A 17,431-nucleotide genomic window follows, 5' to 3' on the forward strand; every position below is an offset into this window, starting at 1 on the left:
AATTGCCAAAATTTGTGTTATAGACTGGATCTACAGTTACAAAAATAGACATTTTCCTATGAGCTTTATTATTTTAAACTGTCTAAAACAAGAATAAAATTGACTTATCTTTTTCTTTGTTTTTCTGTCTACTCCAAGCTTTTAAATGAAAGGTGATTTGATGATAACTAGAGATCTGAAATTTAGTTCAGTTGTCTAGACACAGCTATCTAGTACCAGTTTAACAGCAAAATATCCACATGAAACTGTCAGAAGTAACACAGTACCTGCAGCGTACCCATCTCCTTCTGCAAAGATATAATGGCATATACCACTGAAGTTGGTACAAAACGCTCTTCAGCCAGCTCAGCTGAGTCTCTGTGTTAGGTTTGTACTCTCTTTGCATTCCTAGTTTCAGCCAGTAAAGATGGGATGTTACTGTAGTAGGATATGTAGAGCTGTCTGTGTCTGTGTGCCTACGTGTGAGCTAGGTGTCTCTACTGCCTTCTTGTGGAGATCTCATCCTCAGTCCAGTTACTCTTAGGCGGGCATCTTTATCAATCTGATATGCCTTACCCAATACTATGTCTCCAAATTAGCCAGCCAGCGTTTCCACATGTTGACCAATGGGATGCATTGAACTCCTGTGTTGTATAGGTTAAATGTGTAAGTGACAGTCTAGGATGTAGAGTCCTAGTTTTATGGAATTCAATTCCTAACTTTGAGGAATTAAATCCAACATTTAGTTATGGTATTGATCATGTATAAATGCTTGTAGAGAAATTCACTTTGTGATAGAGGCTTATACTTTGATGACAAATTGAATGTGCTTTCCTTACTGTAGGCAGCCAGTACATTTTTCCTTTCTAAGGCACATGTTAGGAGAACAAAAAAGACAGAGGTAGCAAAACCCTTTCACCTTCTTAAGGGTGATGTAAATTGTGAAACATAGGTAACAGAACAATAGATTTAAAGACACAGAATTACTCTGAATTCGAAGCATGTATAACAATTTTATTGGAGGAAACAATGCATACAAATTTTAAGCATATTAGTCAAATAATATGTCTTCTCTATGATCTATGTGATCTTTTCTCCTCTACAAAAACTGGAATTTCAAACCTTCTAGAGCCAGAGAGTGTTACTTCACAAACTGGAACAAGTTTCTTATTGCAATATAAGGCAATTATTCTTATGTGTAGATACATATTGAAGAAATGATAGCCAATCTTGCTCATTATATTAAAATTATTTTGTGTTCTACTGTTCCTTAGCATCCAACTTCACGTTGCTTTAGTAATTACTTGACATATTTTGACACTGCTTGACTCTGCAAGACCAGCCCATGGTCCCTCTAATAACGCTGGTCCCTTTATAGCACTGTCTCATGCTTGAGCCCCTGTCTTCCCCTTTATTCAGCCCTCCCCCCAGTCTATACCATTTTTGTCTTCTGTCATTTGTTGCTTCTGAATGGAAATTCATTTATGCAGAATATTAATACTAAGATATTAGCTTCCATTTGGAACGAATGAAAGAAACTTACAGCCTGTGGAGATATTGTGGCTTTGAGGGCAATTCTGTGTTTTTCACCTCAACAATAGTAATTACCAATCTAATCAGCACTGTTTAAAAGTATGTTCTCATGTGTGCTTAATATGTTTCCTTTCTTCTTTCAAGAGAATGAGCTCTTTTATCTTTTAAAAGTTAAGTTTTAATGGAATGGAAGAGTTGTTTCTACTGGTTAATTTTGCTTTTGCCCATTCATTTATGGTAGTAAGATATGATTTGAAGGAGAATGACTAAAAGCATTTCACTTTTCACTGCAAGTTGCAGAATGAGTTGTGGGTTGAGAGATCTATTGTATGCATATATAGACAGGTACAGTAATGCTTCATTGTGTTTAGCAGCTTAATAACACAGCTTACAACTGATTTCCTTTTATAATTGTTTAGACTGGACTTCATTAATAATTATTCTTCCAAGAAAACAGATAATCATTCTGTTGTAACATTACTTACAAGGTGTTTGTCCAAGAAGAAAATATAGTTTTCACAGTTTGTGTGTAGTTCATCTCTTCATAAATTCTGAGTCATCATCTTTGCAAAAATACTTTCAGGATAAATGAGAAGTAAAACAATCCCTGTGTTCTTATGCTAATTTCTGATTATTAAAACCTTTCTTTTTAATTACAGAAACCTTTGAAATGCTCATCAAACTGGCTGAGAACTACACAAGCACACTTTTCTGCAGTGCATATAGAAACATGGCTGCTGAGGCTGCTACATGCATTCAGGAGTTTTTCACAGACGTTGCACTCTGTATTTGGCACAGACATAAGCACGGAAGAATTTGTCAACAGATTTTTTGACACCATGTTCCCCATGGTCTACAATCACGTGATTAATCCATGTCTGACTGATGTTACAGTGGAATAAGCAGAGTGTCTCCAAATGGCAAGAAGAGATATCAGGCCCTTTGGTAACATTCCCAAGAAAGTCGTGGGACAAATGGGAAGATCACTGTTACCCAGAAATTTCCTGCAGGCTCTGAATTTGGGGATTGAAGTACTCAACACAACAGACCATCTGCATTTCTCTAAAGACTGTAGCAGAGCTTTACTTAGAATGCAATACTGTCCCCATTGCCAAGGGCTGAGTTTAAGTAAGCCCTCTATGGGCTACAGCCTCAACGTCATGTGAGGATGCTTAGCCTACATGGCAGAAGTTGACCTTCATTGGCAAAGATATATTTAGCCTTTGGAAGAGCTCTCAAGTGCCATGCATGGAACATATCACATTGAGCATGTGCTTCTAAACTTTCATTCACTTGTTAATGATGCTCTCATGCAAGCCCGTGCCAGTGGACCAGAATTAACTAAGCAGGTAAGAAGCTGTTGTTATCCATGCTTGGTGCATACATGACACCAAAAAAAGCCTCGCTAAAAACTAATAATTGTTTGGCCATTTTTATAGCCGTGCACATATTTGTATCTGAATTCAGCTTTATTCAACAGCATGTTTTTCCAGCACTGAATTTTAATCTATTTTAATAATCCACATGAACTTCTTATTTCCCATCATCTATTTGTAAGTTTGATGTCAAGTAGAGATTCAACATTTTGAGATTATTTATTGGAAAGAATTTTCAAAATGAAAGAAGTTTGGATATGGAATTTTTTTAAGCAGTGTTCTCAAAGTATCTGCAGTAATGTTGAATTTTTTTTTCCCATGAAACCACAGCATTTTCAAAATATTGCTGAAAGAAAATTTTGTTTCACAATCAAATAGGAACTTCAATTCCTTCATCCTTTTTGTATAGAAGTATATTTATCTCTGTATTCTTGCATGCAGATGTCACTGGTAGTGACATGTTCTTTCTTTTTTGAGGGAACGGAGGTTCATTTATGCCTGTGCTCCACTAGAGTTTGGCGTCAGCTGACATGTCAGTCATACTTAAAGGAGTACCACAACTTTCCTCCTTGATTAGCTGAAGAGGAAAATGCCTCTTCTACTAAGCAGCTGATATGAACTCTGACAACAAACAACTTGACCTAATATAACAGAGAATTGTTCATTTCTTATTGAGGTGAGACCCGCAGTCCATTAAAATGGGTTTTTCATCCTGCTTTCAGTCCTTTCCTGGGAGTTTCCCATTTCATCTACTTTATACAAGCCAGCTGCTTCAGCCAGAATCTCCTGCTGCTTAACCATATTAAGAGAAACTGTGCTAGTGAAACAGATTTTTCACTAGCATATTGGCTCAAAGGTGGCTCACTGATGTCTGTCCAGTACCAGAGCTACACTTGCTTCTTAGAGATACTCCATTTCTCTTCAGATTGTTTATTTTTTACCTACAGTTTTCAGGAACAAACTAGGAAAAGAAAGTAAAGACTCAGTGCTTAAAGTTCTTCTTTCTTGCCTCATATTGTGTCAGTTTGTATGAAAAGAGCTCTCCTCTTAGGTTTTAGGTTTGAATTTTGAATCATGTACCATAATTACCCGAGATTTAATGACTCTTAAGACACTTGTGTTTTCAAAATGGAAGATTTTATTCTTGAAAATAATATATTTAATCCAATTTTTAATGAAAAATTAAATGAGTGAAGAGTTCTACATCCACTGTTTTGATTAACACAAACCAAAATGCTTTATTTTGATATTCCTGAAAATTTCATGCTTTCCTTCTCCCTTTTCCTCAGTGGACATAAAGAATGTGGAAATTTCTTATTTTGTGACAATATATTTGTTTGAAGATCAACTGTTGATTTCTGCTCTAGGAAGATATTCTCATATAGAATCATTTCCAAACCTTAAAAGCTAAAAAAATTCATTTCTCACTGTTTGAATCAAATCCATATATTTTAACTATTCCTTGTGGCATCCATCACTTAATCTCCGTGTTACGGTTGATCAGTCTTTTTTCTCTTTGATTTGTAATTCAATCAGTAAGACTGTGAAGCACTGATCCCTTGAAACATAGTGATCTAGTTCTAGTAATCTGGTCAGTACTGATCTGCTGAGTATGGCTTTAGTGTAGTTCAGATTTGCCCATGTGTTAGGCTGACTCTGATGTGTAATAAATATAGTCTCTCAGCTTCCATAGGAAGAGGATATGAATTCTGTTGAAATTAGCTCATTAATATTTATTTTATCTTCAGAGTCACGCATGAACTGCTGAAAACTTAGATAAGCAATTAGTAGCATCAGTGATCCTGACTCAGGACAGATGATTATGAGCTAGCTCATAATGGCTTACTTAGGCATTCAGCAGTCTCTGCAATTTTAAAGCTAAATTTCATCACAATAACTTTTTTTTTTTTTTGAGTTTCCAAGAAGCAGATAAAGAAAAAAAATCTTAAAATGCATGGAGATATGCTATATGCATATACAAATTTAAATATAAGAATCTATTTTGTATCCTGTGTAGTGATAGATGTATTTATCTAGTTCTTCATGTTATCATATGCATGTTTGTAGAAATAACCATATTTGAATTATTTTTTTGCTACCACGTATTATTATCTCTACTCAAATCTACAGTACATTAAGTTGATCTATGTGGTGTGGAAAGACCATTAATGCCTAAACAACACAACAACATTTTATTTAACAACTCTTTTTTCCAAATTGTTCACTTTTCTGCTTGGGTCAGCAGAGCAGTGCCAGTGTCTACAGTTGCAATTCTTTCCTTTCCTTCTTCCTATTTTGAATTCATGCTCTTAATTCCTTCCTCCCACAGCTCTGTTGACTGACAGGTAAATGCAGCATCAGTTCATCATCTTTACACCTGGACATTTTTCTGTGCTGTTCTGCAGAATCTACTGGAGATGTGTGGGTTGTGCAACTACTTATGTATTTATGTATGGTCATATATATACACATATACTTAATGCCCGTTTGGTTCTGTGTTCCTGAAGCCTACATATGTCCATTTATGTACTGTTTATACTCAGTGCTGTAGTGGGCCCTCTGTTTTTTATCTGTTAGGAGCTGAAACAAATGTTTTTAGCAGACTGTTTTTGTTTGTACACTCCTGGAAAAATAACATAGAGGCTTAAGGGAGCAGTGTCATGCAAAACAAGAACAGTATAAGCTATTCTTTATTACAATTTAAAAAAAAGAAAAGGAAAGAGAGGAGGGGAAGGGAGGGGAGGGGAGGGGAAGGGAAGGGAGGGGAGGGGAGGGGAGGGGAGGATATGTATTGTTATCCACTGGGTAGTAGGTAAAAATGCCCATTCCTATAAAGGACCTTGTAACTTCTTCCTCTGCTTTTTATGCGTAGCCTAAGTTGCCACATGCCAATCTTTCTGAGCTTGGATATAGCCAGGGAAAACTCCAGCTAATGAAACTATACAGGCTGATGAAAATGCAAGCGCTTTTTAATACAGGTAAGCTGTGTTCTGGAAAAAAAGAAAAGCAAATGAATGGAAACTTTTTACAAATTATAATAAAGTGTTCTGTTTTACCTCCATTCTGTTGTTCTCCATTCAGGAGCTGAAGGAAGAGGGGATGAGACCAGGGAATAAAAGAAAGAGTAAAGGCCCAAGATTTTATGATTAAAAACTTTCTTCCAAACTAATCTTTACATTAAAATATCATTCTTGAATGCCAAAAGATCAACGTTTGAGATTAATGCTGAATAAAAGAGATGAAAAGAAATATTGATTAGTTGTTCATTATATATTCTGTGCACTCTTGATTTTGGGATCTGGAGGAAAATTAAGTATGTGACTGTCTTGTGGAGAACTATATATGCATACAAAGGTATGGGAATCAGAAACCTAACAGAAAATTTTTTTATTTTTTATTTTTTTATTTTTTATTGTCATTTATTCTAGAAAAAGAAACATTTCTTGTATTATAGTATGCTCTAAGAAAGAAGTAGTTAATAGACTATATTTATGTTTTCTTCCTTATTATTTTTGTGTGAAATGACTAGCTATAAACACATAAACAGTCTGAACTGCTGCAACTGTGACATGTTGAATTTCATATTCCTATGACAAGAGCTATTCACAGACATTATCAGTGAAATGGATTTTATTTTATTTTTTCTATTCCTGCTAGGTTTTACGTAGCCACTTTTCATTGAAGCTTCTCTGGTGAAAAATTGCACAACCTTTTTCAATGCCATTCCAGAAAATGAATTACCTGTATAAGTGCATTAAACCAATTAATTAAAGACATCTAAAAAAGGAATAGGAAGAAGGCAATGAAAAGCATGCTTTGATAATCTCAAATATACCTGTGCAAGCTGTAGTATAATTGCAGTTTTATTTTGGGGAAGGAGTATGCATGACTATGGACTAGAGACCAAGTAACAGTATTTCTTACTGTGGGAATTTCCGTACCTAGATATTTAGTAACCTTCATTGTTTATCAGGTTAAGGCACCTAAGGAGATGCAAGAGATCAGTGTCTTTCAAGGTAGTTATCCTGTGAACCCACTACTTTAATATCTAAATCTGATTTTTTTATACCTCTAAACATGTCAGTACTGTGCCTGTTGCTTCATAACTAATGCATTTTGATTGCTTCCTTAGAGTGAATTAGTCAATCATGAAATAAGCTCAGAAGCTACTTTAACATATTAAAAATAATACTTTCACTACCCTACTTTAAAGAATTCTTGATATTTGAAAATGCTAATTATAAATCTACTACATAAATTAGATCATGGAGGAGATCTGAAATTCATAATTTAAAATCAAGTTTGTAGGTATCACAAATATTCAGCCCACTTGAAGAGAAATTATATATTAGATACCTTTAAGAATATGAAGTATATCAAAAGTGGTTGTGGATTTGATAACAACCAGAGATACAGTATTTTACCACAAGAGAAACATTAGGCTGCACTTCCAAGCTTCACTTACAATGTCTACACTTGATTTTGACTTGAAAAACTCATAAGTTAACCATCTAATGAAAATTAAGAACAGAAGAAAGAAGAAAAATAAAAAAGCATTTCTATTAAAAATGACGATTCAGGCAAATACAACAGAAGATGAAAATAATAAACATTTCCCCTAAAACAATTCAGTCTGACTAACTAAGAAAGACATACAAATGTCTTCTCGTACTACTTCCATATATTTCAGTGCACCTAACAGTATATAAGTAGAAGATATACAAATTTGTTATCAAATACAATGACTATTTTATCAGTAACTTAACCATTGCTGGGAGAATCAGTAATCCATCATTCTCTGATTTTCAGGACTTCATATTAGAATGCTACAAGATTTGTGAGGATTTTAACTTTGCTTCTTTGGATTTCATTATTCTAGTTCATAGTCTTACCATCATTCAAGCAACTCTTAATTTTGGATTTTGAAATCTTTAAAGAGGAAATAATTTGCATTTTCTCTTGTGGTGTCAATCCTCTGATTCTTTTAATTTACAGTGAAATGGGAAATGTCATTTTGAATTGATGTATTCAAGATTTTATTGTTTGTAAACTAAATATCCATATTAAAAATTATGTTCAAATGCTTTTATGAAAAGGCATAGGCCAACATAAACTCTATTTAAAAAGAAATAAAAGCTCTAATCATAAGAAGAATTAATTAAATGATAATACAGCTTCACAGCTTAATTTCCCATTTGTACTACAGCAAACTAGCAATTATTGTAAAGTAATCTAATCACATATTGTTGTACATGTTAAGCAGTTTACACAGCAGTATGTGTAATTTATGACTGTTTCGGTTTATTATCTGTATTGTTTGTACTTAAACTACAGGTAAATTTCTCCATTGCATACATTTTAGGTACACTTTATCTGATTGGAAATAGGTAAGGTTAGCCAAATATCCGGCTGGCTCCTTGAAACAGTTGACTGCATCTGCCTATGATTCATCTGCTCCTGTGTATTCTAGTACTTGCAGGTGTGCAGGCAGCATCCCCTCCGCTTATGAAGTTCTCCTGTGCTGTAGTAAAATAATAGCAGCCTGAGGGCAGGGGCAGCTTTCCTCATTCACACCCCAGTCTTCCTTCTACACATGCTCCTGCTCCTCTGTCGTGACTACTGCTGTTTGGTCTGGGGATCACTCACTCTCCCTTCACAAGAGAGCCACATGTAATGGAAGTCTGAATGCACTTGGCATGGGCAAAAGGGAGAAGTGGTATCAGTGCTGGATGCAGAGCTCTATCTCAAGATGGCCTTGCTCACTTCTCTCTTCACATAGTTCAGCACTGTGGCCACTAGCAGTCGGGATGATTGCAGGGAGGCAAATGATTCACAGCACACTTATTTTTGTCTCTCAATGATCAAACCACACTGTTTATATATAAATATACATGTATCCCCATGTAGGACGTATGGGAGATTACTTGCTTGCACTTTGCTTCTGGAAAGGAAAACAGATATGTTTAATTCCAAAGGGGGATTTTTTTCTGAAATGGGATGCAAAGTATTAGGAGAGTGGAAGTGTTAGTAGAAACGAGGAGAGTAGATAGATATGCTGAGGAAAATGTATCCCCACTCTGTCAACCTTCTGTTCTGTACAGGTTTACATTACAGCAAGCAGCAGAGGAACCAAGGCTCTGTCAGGTTTCACTTCAACAACATCCATAGTTTATCAAGAATGAAGTGTGCATTGTAGATGGGAGTAATCTGTAGCTGTTTTAAACACCTCACAGGCATCAACTAGGGAGAATCTGCTGCTGGCAAGGAAACATCTGTCACTGTAGGGGAGGGCAGGAACATGGCAACTTACAAGAGGAAGTGGGCAGAATAGCCAGCAGCTGATTCCCACTGCCAGGCCATAGCACACTGCTTCCATGGAGGAGTGTAGATGTTAGAGACCATATGTGATCTGACAGAGCACCTGAGTATCTTCTTCATTAGCTCTGTCATGTTTTTATGATTTTTGTTATTGGTATTCCACATCATAACATCATGTAGTGCACTGGGAGTTGAAAAGCCAATCGTTCAGCTCTGTGGATCATTGATAGTTCCGGATATACCTGTCTCAGAAGAGAGCTATATACACCAGAGGACTTTGTGTTGCTTTGCATTTTTCTGTTTTCTGCTCAGAGGAAAAGATAAAAACTGTTTGCGTGTCATGAGACACAGGCTCTTTCCCTTTTGGATCGACCCAGGAGCGGGTGCTTGCTGCTGTCTCACCTCCAGCGTTTAGCGTATGGCCTTCAGTTTTGGGGTACTCTCCCTCTATCATTTTATTTGATTGATTAGCTTCAATTCCAAGTATATTGTATTATATTGTGTTATTTTGCATTCCGATATCGTATTTATTAAATTTTCTTTAGCTTTCCTTCTGAGATCGTTGCTGCTGCTTTGTTTTTAGGCCCATCTCCCTTTTCCTTTTTCCCTTCCCCCTTCCCCTTTCCTGGAGTGTGGGTCTGTGGCTCTCCCGCATCAATTGTCATAGAACCGGGCCGAACCAGCCTGTAAACCATTGACAAGCTCTCTCTTCTGAAATCTTTAGCTTACTTCTTTAATTTTTTTGAGATTATATGAAATATAAACTACTGTTTTACTTGGCTTTTAAGCTCTCTGCCTGTGCTATTTCCCTCAAAAGCAGATACGTTCTGTTTATTTTAATGATTCGTGGAAAAATATGAAACTATTCTCCTATCATCCAGCATATGGGCTCTTGAGTAGCATAGTAATGTTGCTGCCAGTGCTGTACTACAGGATCTGTTCAGTCTGCAAGGGATAGAGTGATTCTTTCACTCTACTTAGCCCTGGTGAGGCCACACTTGGAGTATTCTGGGCTCCCCAGTGCATGAGAGAGACATGGAGCTACTGGTGAATTCAATGAAGGGTTAGAAGGATGAGTAGAGATCTGGGGTATCTCTCCCATGAGGAAATGGTAACAGGTGGAGGATTGTGTAACCTTGAGACCAGAAGGCTGAAGAGAGTCTGCAGAGGACAGAACCAGCCTTTTTCAGTGGTGCCCAGTGGCAGGAAAAGAAGACTCTTTAGGCTCAACTGACTCTCTTTCTGAAAATCAGGAATCACTTCCTTATGACAAGAGCGACTGAACACTGGCACAAGTTGCTCAGAGAGTCTGTGGGGATCTTCAAAAGCTGCCTGCACATGGTCCTGGGTAAGTGGCTGTAGGTGACATTGCTTGAACAGGATTGTTGGGCCAGATGACATCCAGATGAGCCTTCCAACCTCAATCATTCTGTGATTCTTTGTCATTCTCCAGTTGCTAGCCTAGAGATTCTCAAAAGAGTTTATCACAAAGCTATATATCAACAATATGTACTTTTTCTCTCAAGAGAAGTACAAGTATTGATAAGCTATGAGAAAATGAACCTCATTTGAGAGATTTAATAGATACAACATAAATTTGATGTTGTGGCAAAATTCCTCGCATCAAGAATCTAACTGGATTCAGCCTTGTATGCTTATAACTGCCTGCAAGTGTGTATTTCTACTATGAAGTTATAGAAGTGAGCTACATGCTGTGTAGCTTTCAGCAAAGCAGACTTTGGGATAAAATTGTGGAATTCTACCTGAAAATTTTGGCTTAATCTGTCATTTTTGCTTTGCTGAGTTTAAATTACCTGATAAATTGATTAATTTAAATTACTTCAGAAGATCAATATAAACTGATTTGTGGAAGCTGCTGAACAGTAATTGAATTTTAAGACCTCACCTTATGCACTTTTGTATTCTCATTGATTTGTGTGGTAAAAGGTGTGACACCTAACCTAATACACAGTTGAACACTATCACATAACATTTCCATCCATTCACAGATATGCATCCAACTGCAGCTGTGAAAAACTACGATGTTTGTATAGTAAAGACTGTTTTGATACATCAGTCATTTTTTGAATGTACCGAGAAGCAAGTATACTGCAGTCATGACCTCCATTTCAGATTCCTCTACTGTTGCATTTCACTTCCCCAGTGTTACAAAGTGGAAAAACTCCTTGCTTATGTCAAGAAGTTTTCTCCTGGGACTAAACTGGACTTCAGTTGTGAGAAATGAGAATAGAACATAGTGAAAATCAACAAAGCAAGTTTATGGATCACTTATAACTAGTTAAAAGCTTTTTTTGTATTTGAATGATAGGTTTTTTTCCTATATAACAGTACAGTTTGATGGCTCTTATCTTTTCTGGTTTGACACTTCCTTTTTTGTTTATTTAAGTAGCTTACCCTTACTGAGGTCTGAAGTCCGTGAATGTGAACTAAGGACAAGAATAGTGTTTGAATCTTAAGAAATTAGAATCATAGAATCCTATTGCTAGTTATGTGGGAGAAGAGGCCGACCCCTACTTTGCCACAACCTTCCTTCAGAGGTGGCTTTCCTCACAGAGAGTAATAAGGTCTCTCCTGAGCCTCATCTTCTCCAGATTAAATAATCCCAGCTCCCTCAGATCACTCCTCGTAAGGCTTATGCTCCATACCCCTTACCAGCTTCGTTTCTGTTCTCTGAACATGCTCCAAACTCAATGTCTTTCTTAAAGTGAGGGTCCCAAAACTGAACACAGTACTCAAGATGTGGCCTCACCAGAGCTGAGTACAGGAGGATGATGACCTCCATGCTTCTGCTGGCTGCACTATTTCTGATATGAGTCAGGATGCTATTGGCCTTCTTGGCCACCTGAGCTCAACACTGGCTCATGCTCAGAAGAGAATTGACCCCCAGGTCCATTTCTCCCACACAGTCTTCCAGCCACTCTACTCCATATCAAAGTTGTGGCTGAAGTGCAGGACCCAGCACTATGTCTTAGTGAAATTAGATCCTTAAGCTAGTGTCTTAAGCAAGGTCACAATTCCTCATCTCATACCTTTTGCATGAAACCTGTGCATACTAATAGATTACAAAGCAACACTGAAAATTATTCACAGTCTACTTCTGCAGATAGTAAGGAAAATAAGTGCAAACACAACATGTACAATTGTGACACAAATTTTACAGAATGTCAGTGTTAAAAAAGAAAATAAACTATAAGAAAAAGAACTCAGATCTCCCCAGTGCCAAGCAACCTGAAAGTGTACTGTGGGAGCCTTTGACAAACATTTTTACAAAAACATTGAGTATTATGGAAAATGCTGTTGTTAGTGCACATATGTATAAGGGATACATATTTAATATATGGTTGCATGTAAAAAAAAAGAGTCCTTGTTTCTATATGCACAAATAAAGTGAAAATATAAAGCAGTATCAGAGATTACTATATCAAAACATAATGTGTTTTAAAACAACTTTCAGGAACTGATTTTCTGAGTCATCATCGGCTATATTTTTAAGTGAGCACTAATAATGGAGAGCATTACAAATGTAAATTAAAATCTAGAATTTAGTTTGAAGGTTTTACAAAGCGTTATGTAACTTTAGTGAAATAAATAGACTAAATGATAGGCAATTTACAGTTTTTTTCCAACTATGAAATAAAATATAGAGGAAATCAAAGTTAAGTTCTAATGTGTAAACCAATTTGAAGATGTACACTTCATCATAATCATCAACAAAGAGTGAGGAATGGCAGACATTGGTTGAAAGACTTTTGTATAAAGTGCAAACAGCAGAGTATGTTTATGTAATTTCAGTTTATGCAAAAGAAGTAATTCCCTGAGACACTGCTTCTCCATTTTCCCATTTGTTTTTTCTTTCATTATCACAATTGTTTCTGTAGTCGTACACAGAACACTGTAAATGCTCATGCTGTTGTATAGGTTCTGTAACTAAACCCAGAGTTTTCCAAATAATGACAAAATCTGTGAAAAACAGCATGGACATATATAGTGCTATAATGTTTAACATGAAAATAGTAGTAAGCCTATCCCTCAGCATTTCTTGTTTGTTGGAATCCCATTGTGTGCTCTGTGCTGCTAAAAATCTGCCTCCTATTCCATCGTGATTGGTTTCTTTGCCTTTAATGCATAGAAAAAAAGATTTTCAACCATGGGTAAAGTATTAACAGAAGCAGTAACATCTGTAAGTATTCATACATCTTGGGAAAATATACATATTAATGTATGTTCTTTTATCAGGGTATTACTTCTCATGTAAACTGGTGAGTATTGTACATAATATCTTTAAGGTTTATGATGTAATGATGTGTGGCAAACACTGTGCACCCATTTCTGTAAAGAAAGTGATAGAACATGAAGTCATGAAACTATGTCTATCAAATACGGCAGATTGGTACATCCATTTCTCTGCTTCTCAGAATTTGAATGTATGGTGGCACAGCTTTCAATACTTGTCTCAAGGTACATAATTTCCAGTTCCTGTTCTTTCAGTAGATTTTCATTTGTGGGAATGGGAGAGAACCTATTTCTCATCTTTGAGAAAAGGTCAAATCCAGTGTCAAGTTTGTGTCTCACAACTTGTTGAAGTGCCCAGTATGAATGTCAATCCATTTGCCAAATTGCCTTGTTGCTTTTATACAACTCCGACATTGGACTGACTTGCTTTACTGAGGGTCTGTGCTGAGGTGCTGGCAGCGGGGCACCTCTGAGAAAACATACATAAGAAAGGCTACATAAAAAGTGTTATTTGGCATCTGTGAGAGAGGGCAATGAAAAACATGAAGAGAGAACAGCCCTTCAGGCAGTGCAGGAGGTCAAGAGGTGCTGTAGGCATGGATCAGTCTCCCTGCAGCCCAGAAGAGGCCCATGAGGCAGGTTGTCCACCTGCAGCCCATGGGCACCGCATGGAACAGGCAGATGTGCCCTGAAGGAAGCAATAGCGTGTGGGGAGCTGTGACTCATGGAGGACCCACACTGAATATGGGGAAGAGCATGAGGAGGGAGTGGCATAGAAGAATCATTATGGACTGACTGCAGTGCCCGTTCACTAGCCCCCTGTGCTGCTTGCCATAGGAGAACTGGAAGTGAAGCTGAGCCTTGGAAGAAGGGAGTTGCAGCGAAGGTGTTTTGAGTTTAGTCTTTGTTTGTCACTATCCTACTCTATTTTTGATTAGCTATAAATTAAATTAATCTTCTTCAATTTTGCCAATAATGGTAATTGATAAGTGATTTCCCTGTCTTTATTTGAACCTTGGACATTCCCATCTTATTTTTTCTCCCTGTCCTCTTGAGGAAGGGGAGTGAGAGAGCAGCTGGGTGAGGGTCTGCTAGAAAGCTTACATCAGCCCATGGCTCTTGTCAACACAGACATGGCTTTGGCAGGCAGCACTGAGCAGTGAAGTTTTACATGAGGTAAATTCAGTATAGACTGCCAAGTATCGTGGTGTGTATTATGCGTTCCTATTTAATGTACTTATATCAAGTTTATTTCACAATTTGAAATAATTTAAATCTTTAAGTTTTCTGCAGCTCATTATTAAAATTGAGATTTGTTTTGTTAGGAAATAATAGAAACTTTAATGTAAGTTCCTTATTTTTTTATTTGTTGGGGAAGGGGAAGGGAAGGGAGCATTTGACAGTAAGTTAGGGGAAATTCAGGCAAAATGCACATTCAAATAAGCTTTCTGCTATCCCTTAATTGCATTGATAGTCAGAGGCCTGAAAGAGGTGGAATAGCCAGCTCCGTGGACTACCATCATGTTCTGAGTTTCAGGGGCATCCTGAATGTCTCCTTGTGCTTTGGCACCATGGCAGGTTGTCTGAGTGATTCCAATGGAAAACTGAACTGAAGCTGAGACAGTTGCTCCAAGAGGCTGAAAATGCTGCAGTATAGCTCTTTGTGTTTGCAGAAAAAGAAAAGAGGCTTTGCATTCCTCTCCACGGGGCAAGTAGGATGCGTGAACAAGTATAAAGGAAGAAGTGAAATGAGTACGTTATGTAGGCTATCTTATTTTCTTCCTTTTCTACTCTTTCATTTTGAAAAAGAAATGGAGCTACCAAGCAGAGCACACTTCTGGTTCTCAAATGGTTCTTAAATCAGATTTTTGTATTGGAAGAGAAAAACTATGAGCGCAAATCCAGAAATGTTGAAGCCAATTATTTTTTTTAGATAAATTGGTACCTCATATAGTATGTATGTGTATGAGTGACAGTCTTGTACTGAAGAAAGGCATTCATAGAAAACTGGTTTATCCAGGTTCAAATAAGAGGTTGAGGAGACACTGAAACACTTAATATTGGAAAGAAAATCACTAATCTCCTACAAAGTAGTGTAGAATGGGGAAAATGTCCTAGATTTTCAGAAATATTAACTGTATTAATAGTTGTTTTTTCCTTCTCATTTCTCATTTTTTTCAGGTGGTCTTAGATTCTTTATTATTGTAAAAACATGGACCTCCAGTTATATAGGAGGAATAATTGACAGTCTTACACTGAAGGAAATAATATATTCTGATTATTTCTGTGTACTTGTGTTACAGAGCTTTTTTTCAAAACTGCTCTTCCCTCTTCATTTTTGCCAATCTTCCACAAAATGTAAGCACAGATTGCAGAAAGGCAAACATGGTCAACTTGTCTTGCCCTCACAAACTCATGTACTGTAGGTTGTAGTATGTTTCATGTTCTGACTGAGCAACATGCCTGATGGAGGCTTTTGGTGACCCAGGATAGTTGGACTTAATGAACACTTCTGCCAGTATCAGACAAGAAGGCAGGGTGTTAGACCTCTGTGTCAGAGCTATATTTTCAGGGCATACAGAAATAAGGAGCAATAAAGTATATTTTATCCACTAGAGAGCCTAGATATGTCAGTCTCACTACACAGCAGGAGCTGATCTTGGGAAAGAACTACTGCTGGTTTTATATAATTGCTCTGCAGAGGAGAACCACAGAGTGTTTTCACTGAACGTAAATGAAACACCTTGGCATCCACTGAAGCACTTGGACAGGGAGAGCTGGCAGCTTCTCACAAGCAGCAGTTTTGTTGAACTGCCTTTGAAGAGTTTGAACTGGCAGTGCTGTATTCTGGCTGCAGGATAACTTGGCTGAGAACATTAGGATTTCCCCTAACATTAAGCCATTAAAAAAGATCATTTCCTTCCCTCTCACCGTCACTCAGGAGAAAAGAACTATTTTTACTGCCTGAGTTATTTGAGTGTTAGTCCCTCATGAAAGGAGCAGCAGAATTAAAATCATTTAAGACTTCGATAATTAAAAAGAAGATGCAAATTAAAAGCATGTTAAGTAACTCATACTTCTTGGGCTATTATATTTTATTTCACAATCACAATGTGCAGACTGAAGAAAGAGACCAGAGATAATTAGTAACTGATAAGATATGAGAACAGCTTCAAGCACTGGTTTTAGTAAAGGAGAAAGATACAGTTATATGCAGGCTGTGAACTGTGGCTCCCTGAATCCAAAATCTTGGACATCAGTCTTTTGCAAAACTCTATTAAAAATTTCTCTTGGAAAAAAAAAATTCTATATCATAAACTTTAACATTTTTGATCCTCAATCCAGAGTGTAGATTTTGTTTCCCCAGAAGATGCATGTCAGTGAAACTGATGCCCCACTAGTCCCTAACACAGAGGAAGAATTAATTCAGCATATCCAAGTGGTACTTTATATATGACAGAAAATAATTCTTTCCTTTTTTTTTTTTTGCCCACACACTCTTTTATTTATTTGTTTGTTTGCTTGTTTGTTTTGTATAGGAGCCAGCTTTGCTAACTTTCATGTTTACCCATTTTGCATTAATCTTTGTTGAAACTCATCTGGTTCGGTGTGGGACAAACCATGAAATTTAACAAGGCTACTTTGAATTGACTGCTTTGGGAACATACTTCAGCAGGGTTTGTGGAGATTGGACAAGGGGAAATGGTTTCAAACTTAAAGAGGGTAGATGTAGGTTGGATATAAGGAAAAAGTATTTTACAGTGAAGGTAGTGAGGCACTGGAAGAGGTTGCCAGGAGATGTGGTGGATAGAGTGGTCAGGCACTGGAATGGCCTGCCTAGGGAGGTGGTCGAGGCACCATCCCTAGCGCTGTTCAAGAAGCGTTTAGATGAGGTGCTAAAGGATTTAATTTAGTAGTTGGGTAGAGATAGTGATAGGAGGATGGTTGGACTAGATGATCTTATAGGTCCT

At 37.1% G+C, this 17,431-nt stretch overlaps 1 protein-coding gene across 1 annotated transcript in view; it reads left to right on the top strand.

Moving 5' to 3' along the window:
* Positions 1–17,431, top strand: part of GPC5 (glypican 5) — a 193,852-nt gene that overhangs the window by 72,335 nt on the left and 104,086 nt on the right. Inside the window, 2 exon segments of the mRNA XM_065744010.1 lie at positions 2,172–2,295; positions 2,297–2,861. Coding sequence (XP_065600082.1) covers positions 2,172–2,295; positions 2,297–2,861 — 689 coding nt within the window.

This window comes from Cyrtonyx montezumae, unplaced genomic scaffold (assembly GCF_038088225.1).
Source record: "Cyrtonyx montezumae isolate F1298 unplaced genomic scaffold, pur_monq_1.0 scaffold_3, whole genome shotgun sequence".
NCBI lineage: Eukaryota > Metazoa > Chordata > Aves > Galliformes > Odontophoridae > Cyrtonyx > Cyrtonyx montezumae.